The 17,051-nt window shown below is 28.9% G+C and overlaps 1 protein-coding gene across 2 annotated transcripts in view; it reads left to right on the top strand.

Moving 5' to 3' along the window:
- The first annotated feature begins 2,006 nt into the window (after positions 1 to 2,006).
- LOC119609521 (diacylglycerol kinase theta) overlaps positions 2,007 to 17,051 on the top strand; it is a 55,888-nt gene continuing 40,843 nt past the window's right edge. Inside the window, exons 1-2 of one of the 2 annotated variants that reach the window (XM_037964342.1) lie at positions 2,007 to 2,374; positions 11,636 to 12,959. In XM_037964342.1, coding sequence (XP_037820270.1) covers positions 12,824 to 12,959 — 136 coding nt within the window. In that variant the 5' untranslated portion in view covers positions 2,007 to 2,374; positions 11,636 to 12,823. The remainder of the gene's footprint in view (positions 2,375 to 11,635; positions 12,960 to 17,051) is intronic. The other variant, XM_037964343.1, reaches the window with a different exon arrangement.

The raw sequence follows: 17,051 nt of genomic DNA, 5'->3' as shown, positions 1-17,051 counted from the left end.
GCATAGTCGATATCAAATTATAGTGACCTGTTTTATATGACCCAATATGTTCTTAATCATTTTGTAACGGGTTTCGATAACCCCGCCCCTGGTATGGATATAATAGGCAAAAAACTAAAAAATCCCATTTTTGGGATTTTTTAAAACTTTTTTGGGAATTCCGGGATTTCTAATAAGAAAATTCGAAATTTTGATTTAATTTTGGATTTTAAGTAAAAAAATCTACCTAACTGTAAAATTTCATCAAAAAATATTCATAAATAAAATTTTTATTGCAATTAGAAAAATTTGTATCTTCGCAAAAACTGAATAAAAAACATTTTTTAATTTTTTTTAAAAAAAGTATTCCGCGAATTTTTTAATTTTCAAAAATTATATACAGTTTTGAAAAATAGACAAAATTACCTTTCCATTGATATATAACATGCCTACCTAATGTTTTTTAAGTGACAAATTAATTAGGGAAAACTCAACATCTTTTAGAAAATTTGCCTAGCACTATTATTTTCATCCATAAGGTTAACTCTTAAATTTGTTACATATATGGATGAAAATAATAGTGCTAGGTAAATTTTCTAAAAGATGTTGAGTTTTCCCTAATTAATTTGTCACTTAAAAAACATTAGGTAGGCATGTTATATATCAATGGAAAGGTAATTTTGTCTATTTTTCAAAACTGTATATAATTTTTGAAAATTAAAAAATTCGCGGAATACTTTTTTTAAAAAAAATTAAAAAATGTTTTTTATTCAGTTTTTGCGAAGATACAAATTTTTCAAATTGCAATAAAAATTTTATTTATGAATATTTTTTGATGAAATTTTACAGTTAGGTAGATTTTTTTACTCAAAATCCAAAATTAAATAAAAATTTCGAATTTTCTTATTAGAAATCCCGGAATTCAAAAAAAAGTTTTAAAAAATCCCAAAAATGGGATTTTTTGGTTTTTTGCCTATTATATCCATACCAGGGGCGGGGTTATCGAAACCCGTTACAAAATGATTAAGAACTTATTGGGTCATATAAAACAGGTCACTATAATTTGATATCGACTATGCGATTTGAGAATTTTTGCTCAAAATTTAATTTTCCATAAAAAATAGGGTTTTTTGGATGGACCTGGTCCCCTCGGTATCAAAAATTTTTAGGTTTTGTTTCATTTATCGTATTTTATGTAAAGTCAGCTTTCCAAAAAGTATAAATTCTATATACATCTTCTTAGAAACTTTTTAGATAACTTAAAAAGAAAAAGATACTTTTTTCCCAAAAAAATGACAAAAAATCGCCTTTTTTTAATTTTTTAAATTTAAATGCCTATAACTTTGGACTCAGTCATGATTTTTACATAATTCTTTCACTGCTTGGTATATAAACTTGTTGTTAAGCAAATAAAAAAAATGGCGAAAATCGGAAATATTTGGACCTGCTATTATCAAAAAAACTAAAGTAAGGACGGTAAAAATTTTAAAATTTTAATATTCAAATGCGAATATCTCCTAAACTATAAGAGATAATTTACTGCTACGACGACATTTTTTATAGTGCTCGATGAGGAGATTCTATATACGAAATTTTTTTTAAATCGGAACTCAAATGAAGAAATAGGATCGTTTTAAAAATTTAACATAGCCGAGGTGTCCTAATTTGAGGACCCCCCGCCGGGCCCCTGGTTGGCCTATAAGGTCCAAATTCAAAACCTAAACTCGACAACACCTCCTCTTTGTGCATACCAAATTTCATTAAAATCGGATTAACCGTTTAGAAGTTACCGAATTATTTCCCTCTTTTTTTTTCCTATACCACTGTGTGGAGTAAAAAGTTTAAAACACTCACACACACGATGTGTACTCGTAGGAAACATCAAAGAAAAATTTCCCAATTTTTCATATAAAACAACAACAAGAACAACGAATAGAAAGAACTTTTTTGGGGGTACATTTTCTGAATACACAGGAAAATTTTTGTGTCTTATTTAACAGCGAGGAGAACTTTTTTGCCAGATTCTGAGCGCATACAAGTCACAATTAGTCGAACCACCACGGAAAGCAGTGCTCTGCATACGTTTGACAGGGCACAAAACTTTTAAAAAATTATATATATACTTAAATATATATATAAAAAAATTATATAGAAAAAAAAAAAGAAGTAACAACTAAATAAAATAAGTTGTAGTTTAAAACGAAACATATATAATTAATTAAATAATTTATTTATAATTTAAAAGTAAATATACAACAAGTAATTATACTAAAAAAATAGAGTGAAAATTTTATGTTAAATCAAGAAAAAGAAAATTTTCAAATATGAAAACGAGAAAAAAGTAATATAAATTTTTTTCTATATAATATCTGTGTACGTGTGTGTATATGTGAATGTATGTGTATAGAAATAAGTCAAAGGAAAGTTTTTTTTTTCGTGTGCATACAAAATTTTCTATATCTTTTTCTATATAAAATTGAAAAAAAGAAAAAGAAAAGTTATAGTGAAATTGAAAAAAAAAATTCAATCTAAAGAATTGTTTTTATTAAAGAAATATAAAAGTTTAACAAAATATTAAAAAAATAAGCTAAACATAAAAAGAAAATGTTCAAAAAATTTCCATTCTTCATTATGCTGTGAAAAAAAGTGATAAAACTTTGAAAAAAAGTCTAAAGGAATAGAAAAATTATATATACTAAAATCCAGTTTTAGCCTATAAAATATTGTGAAAAAAATTCTGTCAAAATTATAACATTTTGCTATACAGCAATAGTGTTTTAAAAATTATTATTATTTTTTAAATAACTTTATTAATGAAATTGAAAAATAAAAATTATACATATATTTTTTTGTCAATATTTGAATAGAAAAAAATGTATTGAAAAAATTTCATATCAGCAGTGGCAAAAAAAATGAAAAAAATTCTCTATCTATTGCGATTTATTTGAGCAGAGATATACTGTCAAAAGGTTTTTACCACTCTCTCTCTCTCTCTTTCTCTTTACATGGTTGTATTTTTCATTAGTTTAGGGGAGCATTTAAGGAAATTTATTTTCCCTTACATTTTTGGGGATTTTCTTTGTGACGAGTCAAAGTCGACCAGCAAGAGAGGACCATGATTAAATAGAGACCACTAACGACAGCAAGAATATGAGAGAAAGTAAACATTTTGACAGCTATATATTTTTTGACATTTATTTTAGAAATTTGGCTTTTCAATTCAAAAGGAATATTAAATACACATTTTAAGATTTTTAAATAATAAAGAACATTTCATTACAAAATTAATAAAAATAACTAATAATGTTAACAGAGTTCTTTTTATAACTTTAGTTGTTTTGTTGTATATAAGACCAAAATAATGCAATTAAGAAAATACTTTTATAATGAATTATGGACATATTAATAATTTTTTTGATTTTTTACTTCATAATAATGCTCAATATTGTCGCAAGACTCGAAATAAATTCTTTTTCCAGACAGTGTTCCGACTAAATATTTAACTAAAAGATTTTAATACTCCGTTCAACAAAAATTGAAGGAGGAGTCTTACACTCACTTTAAAGTATTGAAAGTCGCTACAGAATCACTTTTAGAAACAATTTGTCTATGTCTGTCCAACTATTGAGTGATCTCTGCTTGAAACCTATTGAATTTGGATGAAGAAATCGTTTCTTTATTTCATCTAGTACTGGGTATAATTCTCAAAATTTATTATTTGCTCAAAATTTATTCAGAGTTGTAATGTAAAACCATTGTTTCAAATTTGCAAAACGTCATTCCCAAAGTTAAGAGTTATAATCTAAAATCATGATTGATAGATTTATGGATTATCGATAGCAAATGAACCTAAGTTGAGTTGTCAGATGTTAAAATTAAATTACAGTTCGCAACCGACAGTTGTTGTTGCCAAAATCGGATACAGGCGAGGATGCAGTACCACAAATTGAAATGTTGTTGTTGAAACAGTTTGACTGTGGACGATGGTTCTTTCCTGGGGAAAAACTTTTGGTTGATACAGTTGTCGCTGGGTTGACAATCTTTGGCCGAGTATGACTCAGTTCATTCCGGAGCGAAGATCCAATTGTAGGACAATTTAAAGTGTCATTTTCGTCGCTGATTGATAAAATTGATCAATTTGAGTGGATGCTTTTATATGTAAATACACATTCTGAATTTATTTCATAAATTTTTTCACAAATTGAACTTTATTTAAATTTGTGTCTATATTTTTTACTTTGTAGCTGCTGATCTGTCAAAATAACTACAGATATACACAATTCCGAAATTTTTTGCCAACTAACGAAAGTTCATAATAGCAATTTTTATGTCAGTTGTGTTGGTTGCTGGCAACTCAACAGAAGGCTGGCTGTTATTTGTTTGTTAGGAACTCACTTCTAATAAGCATATAATTGAATAAAATTTTTGATAACTTCCATTATACCTAGAGCTATTGAATAGAATGAAAGCAAAAATTTTTCAAAACATCAACAATTTCATCTCCGGACCGTATCATATTTGTCTTTCTTTCTCTTACGTTGTATGAAACTTATTATTAACAATATCTTTCATAGTTTTTTATGGTTCTCAACACTTCTATTCAGAAAAATAGCGAAAAGTTGTTAGAAATCATGTTATGTTTTATCCGAAGGTAAAACACAAAAGAACTCAGTGCTCCCTTAATCTCTTATGTGTATACCGTATATCATTATTTTTAAATTTGACCATGTTACCTAAAGGTTTTCAGAATGGTGGTGATTTTTTCAAACTTCCTTGAAGATTAGATAAGAGTTTAAGATAAGATTATAATAAGGGACAATAAGATCCAATTTTGGGTTCTGCAGTTTAGTTCATATACGAAAATCCCAATCCTATTCGATGAAAAGTTTAAAATTTATTTTGGGTTTAATAAGGAACAAAGAAGTTCTGCTTTTAAGTTACAATCCTTCAATCCACCGAAAAAAACGTTATTAGTATTCTGAAATGGGTATGGCGAACTCATATATAATGCTATTGGGTTAAAGAGTCGATCTTCTTAAGCAATAATAACTTTTGAAATATTTAACTTTGTTCCAGAAAAAGGCTCCCCAGTGATAATAAAACTCAAAATCATATTTCTCCCTTAAAATCTATAGGAAAAGTCAAATTGCTGATAAATGTCCCTTTTGGCCAGATTTGGAACAGTTTTAATTCATTCGACATGAGATATTCAATCCACATCTGAAATATCAATATGTATAGACGGATGATTTTACATAAAGGGGTTTCTAATTAAAAGTCTTATGGGTTATTTATGAGAATGATTTTTATTTTAAATGAATGTACAACCGATATCATTATTTATGGAATCCAATTGCCCATGACTGGAGCCTACAAGTCTGCCTAAATACCAGACATTTTGCTTTCAATGTTGGCCTTCAACTCTTCTAAAGTTGTTGGTTTTGTGACTATTAACGTGACCTTAACGGGTCTTAGTATTAACGGGTTAATCGCACATTGAAATGTGAAGTTTTATAAAAACTTAATAATTTGAAGATTATATACATATATCTTAGAAGCTCATATCTGTTACGTTTCATTCATCGCGCTTAAGGCGAAAGAAATGAAAGACACGAGGGGGGAAATCCCGTTATATAATAATAATTCCTCCCTAATTTGGCTGACCTCGTTATTTCCATTGTTCCACAGAGAACCCCCCGGCATTTCTCTCAAATTTTATTAGATACGTTAGTGACACATCCTTGAGACGGACCAGATCATGAAAGAAGCTTCTAGGAAGATATCTCCGCCTTTAAGGTGTTATACAGATTCTCCTACGTATAAACAACTTCTGCAATAATTGGTACAGTGTCAAAGGATTAAAATTGATGTCATAGATTTATGAATTTTCTTGTTATCAAGTCTGTTTGGTTTATTAGTTCCCATTGAGTATTAGAACTTCAACTATTCGGTGTAATAACAAGAGTGGTGACCCACAATAGGGACCCTGATATATGGGTAATTTTCATATTATTTGAGTATAAATATGTGGATAGATTTCCAAGCCACAGGTGGAATTCAGGGTTTTGATTAAAATTAACTCAATTTATTTGACTTTTTAGAGAACTTATTTGTTGAACTGTTTAAAACCCAATTCAGTATGTCTAAGGAACAAACAGTCAGACCACTTTTCACGCACCATTAAGAAGCTAAACATGATTTAATTTTCACATTCATAAAATATACATTCTGTGACATGGCCTATTGTTATGTTTTTCCCTAGTAAAAAGAAGAAAAGAGAAATAACTTTAGAACTCACTGTAAAAAAAAAGAGATATTGATTTTTATATTTGAAATTTTACAAAGAAAATATTTATAGACAAGTTGGAAAAGGGCTTCAATATTTTTTAATGAAATACATATGTGTTTAAAACTCGAATTAAATTAAATTACATCATTATTTAATTATTTTTAAAATATTTTACAATTTAAACTAAAATAAAAATTGAACTTTAAAAAATATTCTTCAAAAGTTCTATAGTTTTTCAAATTTATTAGAAAATATTTTTTGAAATAAATTAATTTTTTTCAATATTAATTAATTAATTTTCTTTTTTTTTCTTCAATTTGACACAAAAAGGATTTTTTTACAGCAAAAGAAGAAAATTACGAATAGAAACAAAAAAAAGGAGAAAAAAATTAACACTTGTATGAGTTTAGGGAATAGATAGATGGATGTATAGATAGACATTGTAGAACTGTAGAGTTAAATGAAGTCAACTCATAATGTCGTTTCTCAAGGCGTCTGCGCAATTTTATAGAGAAACAAAATTATCAAAGAATATTTTTTTCTAATAAAATAAATATATAGAAAATATTTCAAGTGAAAAAAGTGTTAAAATTTAACAATATATAAGTAAAAATGTTTTAATAAATTAAAAAAAAGTTAAATTAATTAATCAAGGCATAAGTGTGGTGTTTAAATAAAATAGTTATAAAATAATTTAATAGTTTTTGTGAAAAAAACGTCTGAATTTTTACACTCTGTTGCTGTTTTCTATAAATATGAGTAATGGAGTATATAAAATACATCTAGTACTAGTTTTACGCTTGAAGTGTTCATTTAGAATGTTTATATAATTGTTCGCCCAAATATTAATAATGTTTAGTTAAGTTTTAAAATTCTAGTTTGAATTTTCTAACTTGAATTTTAAAAACATTATTTGAAGACTTTATTCAAATGTTTGTATTGTATGTTCACATCTAAGTTTTACGTATAAATATATTATTTTAGGCTTGAAGTGTTTTTTAGTGAAGTTTTAAAGGTTATAATTTTCCAGTTATAATTTTCCAACTTAAATTTTAAAAATTTTATTTGGAGACGTTATTCAAAATTAAGTAGCACGTGAACGCAGTATTGTACGTTCCCAACTACAATTTAAACAATAAACGCATGAGGTTCGCTTGATATTTTCACAAAAAAAAAATGTTTTTCAAAAAGTTATTTATAATGTGTACCGCGATATTAAATTTTATAAAAAATTTTTCAATTAGCTGAAATATCCGGGAGGTTATTGTGAAACACTTTTCGATCTATTGTTGAATAGTTAGACAATGGATCTATAAACTGAATTAGTGGCACTTTATAGTGATGATACTCCATATACAGGGGTTTTCATTAGGAAAGAAGCATTTGTATATCAATTAAAACATATGTAAGTTAGTAAAGAGTACATTGTCGTGATTCCGAAATACTTCTAAAGAGTTTTCAAGGAACCAATTTCAGATTAGCATATTGTCTTCTAAAATTGATCCCTATCTCTACCAGGCAATGAGGGTGACAAATTCGAATAATAATCATTAATTAAACAACTATAGTTCCACAACCGTTCCACTGAACCACTGTCTACGCCATAACGCTTCTACAAAATCAGTTCCAATTTGGATATCGAAATTAAGCCAAATACTAATGACCAATCCAACATAGTCTTTTTTGACTACTTTTGATGGTCAGAAATTTGTTAAGCAGTTGTCTATTTGTAACAAATACTTCTCGAAAATGTGTTGAAACTGATCAGAAAATTTGCCCATAAAACTCAAGTTTTTTTCAGACAATGTTTTCTTTAATAATTTGAATGGGATTGAGATATTTCCGTATATCGGTTTGGTTTAAGTATTTAAAAATTCCGGTAAATAAAATATGTTTTGGTATTTTATGGTGTAAACTATAGACTAGTTTATTGACAAGTTTGCGGTCTATTGACTACTCTACTGTTTAGTCCATTGATTTGAGTAGTTAATAACTAGTCTATTGACAGGTCTATGTACTAGTCTTACGACTTACTCGAATAGTCTATTATCTATATCTATATTGACTAATCTATGTTATTGACATGTTTATGGACAGGAGCATTGTCTAGTTTATTGATTGGTTTAGGAATTAGTGTGTGGACCAGATTACTAAACTAGTCTATGGTCTAGTTTTTTAACAAGTTTGTGGTCTATTGACAAGTCTGTTGTTTAGTCCCCATCGATTTTAGTAGTTAAGAACTAGTCTATTGACAGGTCTATGGAATAGCATATGTAATAGTCTCATGACTTACTGAATAGACTAGGGAATAGTTATTCACATGTTTATAGACAGGAGCATTATTTAGTTTATTAATTGGTTTATTGACGAGTGTGTGGACAAGATTACTGTCTTCTTTACTAAACTAGTTTATGGACTAGTTTTTTTTGACAAGTTTGCGGTCTATTGAATAGTCTATTGTTTAATCCATCGATTTTAGTAGTTAAGAACTGGTCTATTGACAAGTCTATGGACTAGCCTTTGTACAAGTCTTACAACCTACTGACTAGTCTATCGAATAGTTTATTGATTATTCTATTGACTAATCTATGTACTAGTCGTCCATTGATTAGTCTATAGACAAATTTTGGGAATAGTTATTGACTTGTTTATGGACAGGACCACTGTCTAGTTTATTGATGGTTTATGGACTAGTGTGTGGACCAGTTTACTGACTATTTTACTAATGTAGCCTATGGACTAATTTTTTCACAATTTTGCGGTCTATTGACTAGTCTATTGCTTAATCCATCGATTTTAGTAGTTAAGAACTAGTCTATTGACAAATCTATGGACTAGCCTATGTATTAGTCTTACGACTTACTGACTAGTCCATCGAATAGTTTGTTGATTATTCTATTGACTAATCTATGTATCTAATCTATTAACTAGTTTCAAGACAAATTTTTGGACTAGTTATCGACATGTTTATGGACAGGATCATTGTCTAATTTATTGATGGTTTATGGACTAGTGTGTGGAACAGTTTTCTGATATTTTACTAATCTAGTCTATGGACTAGTTTTTTAACAAGTTTGCGGTCTATGGAATAGTCTATTGTTTAATCCATCGATTTTAGTAGTTAAGAACTAGTCTATTGACAAGTCTATGGACTAGCCTATGTACTAGACTTACGACTTACTGACTAGTCTATCGAATAGTTTATTGATTATTCTATTGACTAATCTATGTACTAATCCATTGATTAGTTTATATACAAATTTTGGGAATAGTTATTGACTTGTTTATGGACAGGATCATTGTCTAATTTATTGATGGTTTATGGACTAGTGTGTGGAACAGTTTTCTGACTATTTTACTAATCTAGTCTATGGACTAGTTTTTTAACAAGTTTGCTGTCTATTGACTAGTCTATTGTTTAATCCATCGATTTTAGTAGTTAAGAACTAGTCTATTGACAAGTCTATGGACTAGCCTATGTACTAGTCTTACGACTTACTGACTAGTCCATCGAATAGTTTGTTGATTATTCTATTGATCTAATCTATTAACTAGTTTCAAGACAAATTTTTGGACTAGTTATTGACATGTTTATGGACAGGATCATTGTCTAGTTTATTAATGGTTTATGGACTAGTGCGTGGTCCAGATTACTGACTAGTTTATTAAACTAGTTTATGGACTAATCTGTAGAATAGTCTATTGAAAAATTAACGGACTGGTCTATTGGCCATTTAATGGAATAGTCTATTGACTTGTTAATGAACTAAGTAGTCTATTAGCTAGTCTATTGACTCGCCTAGGGACTAGTTTTGGACTAGGCTATTAACAAGTATATGGTCTAGTATACATACATGTTTACTAGCGTATTAACTAGTCTATTGTCTTGTCTATGAACTATGCTATAAACTTGACTATCACTAGTTTGTAAATTTGAATAGTTAATAGACTAGTCTAGTTTATGGACTAGACTATTGGCTAACCTATTGACATGAATGGTTGAATGTAAATGTTTGTTGACTAGGCTATGAGTATTTTATGGTGTAGTCAATGAAGTAGTCTACTGGCTAGTCTATGAGTAGTTTACGGTTTAGTTTATGAACTAGTCTACTAATTAGTCTATTGACTAGACTATAAACTAGTTTACGGACTAATTCAACGATTAGTTAAGGACTAGTCCATCGTCTATTGACTAATTTAAGGACCAGTATAGGGTCCAGTCTATTGCCTAGTAAACGGACTAAACTGTATAATTGTCTACTAATTAGTCCACGGGTTACTTGGCAAAACTTTGTAATAAAAACCGTTAGACTAGTCTCTAGTGTATAATATTTGAATGTTACACATATACAGAGTAAAAAATAACTTGGCTTTTCATTTTTTTTTTCAAATACATTTATGACGAGAAAAGTATGTAGGAATTTTCTTTTATACAGCTTTCCATTAAAAAAGGGATATTTTCCTATTTGGTGGTACTTTCTAAATAAATAACTTGTTATAATTTTCTCTCATTATTATTATTTTTGTTGTTGTTGTTTACTCTCATTCATATACATAAGTACGTAGTAGATAAAGTTTTAATGAGAAAATATACATATTTTCGGAATAATTTTTCCTTTTTTTAGAAAAAAGAAAAAACACTCTCACTTTTCTTTTTTGTTTCTTTTTTTGTGTGTGAGTCTTGTACTTTTTTTCAAGTACTTATTTGTTTAGAGTTTAGTACTTTACACTTTTAATTGTTTAATGTTTTTCTTTTTAAAGCAAGAACAACAATATTTGTTCTTTTATTATAGCGCTATAATTTCCCATAATTTAATGAAAAAAACACCTCGTATTTATTTTGAGTTTTGGAAAAAAGATGAATAACTTATGGATTTTTATGTGTGTGTGTTTTTTTAAAATATTAATTTTTTTCCTGCACATGTTTGTTTTAAACAAAGTGTGTATAAACTTTTTTTCAATAAGTTTTTCTCTTTTGTTTGGGGGTGCGGCGTATTTAATAGATTTATTTGTTATTTTGAGAAAGAAGAAAATAAAGAAGAAAAATATATAAAAAGATAAAATGTTTTTTCTTAAAAAATATGTGGAGTATTTGCTTTTTATAAGAAGTTGTAGAAGAAGTAGTAGGTTTGATAAATTGTTATAGAATACAAATATGAATAAAAATAATTTTCTAAAGCTTAAGTACTCGACAACATTTTATTAAAAAGGGATTTACTTTTATAGAAAATTTCTTAAAAAGATAAATACAGAGAGGATTAATCAAATTATAATTTACAAAAAATTTCTAAAGAATTTTAATCATAATTTTTTTGCCACTTCATTTTGAAATATAATATTTAATAAACTCTTTGCTTTTTAACACAGAATTAACTTAAAACACAAAATAAAATTCATATAAATAAATTAAACCTCCAAAAGAAAAGATAAAATTCGAAATTAAAAAGAACGCATTGAAAACAAGAAAAGGTTAAAAAAATTAAATCTCCAATGAAATGAAATTCTTCCAGAGCTTCAATGTCTGGATAAAGTTTAAGTTAAAAATATAAAAATGAAAAATGCCGTCAGTGATGACATGTTCGTTAATTTATCAATTATCTGTAACACCGGAACTACGACGACATTTAAGGCCATTTAATATTAAGAAAATTAAAGAAGTTGAAACGCAACAAGAAGAGAGAAAAGAAAATTATATAAATATTAATAATATTTATGAGCTTAAACAACAACAGAAACAACAAAATTCACAAAAAGTTTGTCTTCAAAAAATCTTGAAAAAACCACAAAAGCAACAACAACTAAAACCACATAAACGTCGTCGTCGTTGGGTTTTATCCTGTAATTTAATTACTATTTTAAAGCAAATTAAATTAACTAATCCCACCTTTGATATACAACAACAACAGAAACAACAACAGCAACTACAACAACAACAAGTACAACATCAACAAAAACAATTACCACAGCAGCAACAACTTAAACAACATTTGTTAAAAATTTAGTAAATTTGTTCCTTGTTACCAAAAACAAACTGCAACAGCAACCAATTAAAGAAAGAACGGCGAAAGAAATAAAATCATTTCCTGTTAACACACTCTCACTCACTACTCTCTGTATTGTCAATACCAAGCAACTGTTTACGAAAAATTCAATATTAAAAAGGATTTTATCTGCGAAAAACTAAAAACGGCCGATATTATTAGAAAACATCTTAAAAAACCACAAGATCTACAACTTAAACTACAACAACAACACCACCACCACCAGCAGCAACAACAACAGGAAAAACTGCAACAGCAACCTACTCTTTCCATTTGTCATATTGGATCGTTGTCTCAAAATTCTAAACAAATATTTTTATATTTGTTAATAACAATTGTTGTCTCACTACTACTCTCAACAGTACAATTTCAGCAGCAACAAAAACGTCAACTTCACCAACAGCAGTTGTCGTTTTATCAACAACAACAACAGCAGCAGCAGCAACAACAACAACATAATAGTCATTTTAAACGTTTTTATTTTGACAACAACGATCCAATATACGATTTTTTGATGGACCTGCTGGTACACAAAATGGCGGATGGTGGTCACACATTCGTGAAGAAGAATTTCCATAAGCCTACGTATTGTCATCATTGCTCCGATATATTGTGGTTCGGTTTAATTGGACAGGGTTATATATGTGAAGGTGAGTGTCGATTTTTATTTATAAAAACCAATTTGATTTTTAAGTTTAAAAAGTAAATATGTATGAAGAATAAATAAGTATGTATAAAACTATTGGTTTCCATGGGGTCTATGAATTTTTGGGAATTTTTGAGAGTCCGAAATAAGTGTTATTCCTGTAAAATTTAAATTTCTTTAGAAAAAAAAAACTTACTATATAACTGATAAATGAAGGTTAATCCTTAACTATATTTGGTAAATACAGTTCTCGCCACAACTACGACTTGTCCTTCCGAATTAATTCTATTGATTTGAAAGCAATAACATGATCTTGCTCTTCATCGTTGAAAGAACACCTTGAATTTTCTTTAAATAAATAATTTAAGGAAAAAATTCTATAAAAGTACATTTCTTTAGGTCCATAAACTTGTCCTTGGGAAGTAGAAAATTCTCTCAATATTCTCCAGTACAAAAAGTGTCATTCGAGGTCATACGAGTTCAGTCTGCACTGATTGTTAGAGAGAAAAGGGAAGGATCTATCACTAGTGAACTCAATTGCCTAATGCAAGCACGATTATTCGACCCAGATTTAGTTCAGAGCTATCAAAGCTATATGATGTGCTCCTAAAATTTTGCAGCGTAAAAGTATATCCATTTTTAAATTCATGCTAAAAGTTCTATAAAACTTTTAAAACAAATTCTTATTAGGACCTAAGGGGTTCAAAACATGAACAGATTTGTGAAATGTGTAACAATATTTTATAGTAGATCTTATGAACGTTGTTTTTTCCAGTAGAATTCTGAACGAATAAATTATGTGTTTAGGATTGGCGATTTGACTCCATATATTTTCCTTGGACCTGGAAGAAATAATTTTGAGTTTCCAGTCCCCCCGGGGGCATGTAACTTAATGAATCTTAATCGGGGAAAAGAGGTACTACCCATACCTCTAGTCCGACGGCACTATAAACAAGTGGAGTCAAATGTATCCTCGGCCTTTCTTTGAAATGGTTTGACCTGGGGTCGAACCAGGGTGCTTAATAATCTGGTACCACGGGAACCCGTAACCCACAGGGCAGAGTTTCGGACTTTGACATGTCCCGGTTATTGGAGAGGTCCCTTCGGGGTGCAAGTGGTGAATGTGTTTTCTACCCGCGGGAAGAGAATTTTTGTTAAAAGTCTGATACAGGGTAAAATCTATAATCTGGTTTAAGTTCGCTTTTGTTGTCGAGAGAACAGATACCACACAGAGACTATGGGACTAAGCGTTGGAAATGAGTTGGTGTCAAGTGTATATGATACGGGATGGATGTAACGGTTGAATGGTAATGGATGTAAGGTATCTTTTACATGTGATACCATTGAATTTCCTTCCTTGATCTGTTATGTTCAGTGTTTACTGTGTTCATACCAGATGTATTCTCTGTGAGTAAGTCCTCGGCTTATTTGATGGATTTGTATTTCGGCCTACTGATTATGTCTCTAGGTGCTATTGTCGAATCAACAGAGGACATTCAATCAGTGTACTTGTAAACGGAAGTGATGTTTTTTCATAGCTCGAGTACTTCAACAAAGTGCTTGTACATGGACCTGTAGAACCATGTACAAAAATTGCCACTGGCGTGTAAGATGGAAAAATAGGACAATGGGATGAGTCGTCTAATAAGCCTATCTTGTGTTTGTAAAAGTACCAACGTAAAATAAGGCCAACAGGACAGGTGCTTATGTAAAGCACGTCAACTTCTTTCCATAGAACTGGTAACCGTTATATTTAGTTTAAAAAAATATCGATAACCTTTCATAATGAACCTGATCTTCAGCAAGCTTGATATTCGTTTAACTATTAAGACATTCTAGGCCTCGACTACATACAAGTTGTTTGAGACTTTATTAATATCATTCCCACAAGTTCATGGTATGGTAACTGCTATTAGGAAGCCGGTTGACACAGAATCATTTTCTAAAATACATTCAGTAGTCGTAACGGCCCCATTATTGATTGGATTATATAAAAAAAAAGTTTAAAGCTTGCCTTATTCGAGTCGTTATAACAGCGTGAATTGTTAAGATATCTGTTCTATATTTTGAGATCGTGCTCTGTTATAACGGTTAAAAGCTGTGTTTTTTTTATCAGACATCTCCTAAAGATATGAAAAAACAAACTCTGAGTTTATATTCGGATTCAGTAAAGCTCAAGTCTTTAGAAAAGTATTCTCTGATCTTGGGTTTAAAATTTATTGTCCTGTGTTGTTGAAACAAAGAAAAAATCGCCAACTCACTTAATTTATCTTTTCTGGAAAGTGACATATTTAGCCGAGTTAGATTTTCTTCGATTCCTTAAATATATTGACCTATTTATAGTTATAATATATAATAATATAGTTTTTTGCAATTGGATGATTTAAAATCTCACAAGTTGATACATATTTTCCTGCAAGTACCTGTATTTAGATTTGTAATATTTATTTTTAATTTGTTTGCTTATTTTATTTATTTTTAAATTTTACACGAATAAATTATTATTTATGGCGAAATTTAAAAATAAAATTCTAAAAAAACAGCCGCTTAAATCAACCTGAAAATATTGCGGGAAGCTGCATTTTTCCATTTAATTTCATTGCAGTGTTACAGATGTATAAATAATTATGTATTTATAGCATAAATACTAGTTTTTATAATTTGTATTTTATGATAAATATACAAATGTATGTAGGTAAATACATCTCACCGATAATTTCTCTCTATATTTTTACACGGATGATAATTTTTTTGGAATTTAAATATGTATGTGCTTTTTTGTTATAAAATAATACAATAAATTTTACACATGAAAAAGGATTGGAAATTAAGTCTATTTCTCAGAACTTATATTTTTTTTAGCAATTAAGAAATTCATAGAAAACTTATTTTTTTAATATAACAAAAATGGTTTTGTGTTGAATTTTTGCGAAGACAAAAGTTTTAAATTTATATAAATTTTATACATATTTATAAAAAAAAATTTAATGAAATTTTACGGATATATAGACTTTTCCATTCACAATGCAAAACTAAAGATACATTTTGAAATTTGTTATCACAATTCAATTCAGTTCTGAAAAAAGTTTTGAATAAATACCAAAATTTAATTTTTTACTTTTTTAGCTATTACATCCATACCAGGGGCGTGATTATCGAAATCCTTTATAGAATAATTAAGAATATATTGGGCCATCTAAAATGGTTTACTATAATTTAATATCGACTTTCCGATTTAGGAAATTTTGCCTTAAACTTGAATGTTACATAAATTATAGAGGTGTTTTGAATGCACCTGTTCCCCTCGGTATCAAATTTTTTGAATTTAAATTAATTTATGTAAAGTTAGCTTTTCAAAGAGTATAAATTATTTATATTTTTTTGAAAAAAGTTCTTTAAAAAAATCGCCGTTTTTGATTTAAATTAAAGTGCATATAACTTTGGACTCAGTCATGATTTTTTAACAATTCTTTCTCTGTTTAATATATACATTTTTTGTAAAGCGAATAATGAAGAAATAGTATATAAATAGTATATATACGATGAGGTGCTCGATAAGGAGATTCTAAATATGTATTTTTTGTTATCGAAACACAAACGAAGAAATACGGTGCCCTACTTTACGTACGACTGATTGCGTCCCTGGTGGGCCCATACGGTCTAAATTCAAAATCTAAACTTTATGCATGTGAAATTTTTTTAAAATTGGACAAACCGTTTATTTCTATAAACGAATACCCATTTTTATAGTCATGTTAGAAGTTCAATAAGATTTTGGATACAAATTCTCATTAGGACCTGCACACAGAGAGAAAAATAAATATACACGTCTGGTACCAAATTGACACCAAACAGTTTATAATTTTTCAATACCATCCGTTGTCAAAGTGTATACATACGTACGGCAACACTATGTAATGTTGACAACATTGCAACAATTCTTTGTCGAAATCTAAATTTTATACACATCCGTTGTCTTAATGTTAACAAACGTGGTAAGCTCACTATTGGCAACGGATTGTTTGTCAAATTTAGATTTCGACAATGCAACGTTGTCAACATTACATTGTGTTGTCATACGTATGTATATACTTTG

Source organism: Lucilia sericata, unplaced genomic scaffold (assembly GCF_015586225.1).
Source record: "Lucilia sericata isolate MDLA Ls3-8-SP2 unplaced genomic scaffold, ASM1558622v1 Contig000999F_arrow, whole genome shotgun sequence".
NCBI lineage: Eukaryota > Metazoa > Arthropoda > Insecta > Diptera > Calliphoridae > Lucilia > Lucilia sericata.
Note: the sequence above shows the minus strand (reverse complement) of the source record. Positions and strands in the feature narration are given on the sequence as shown.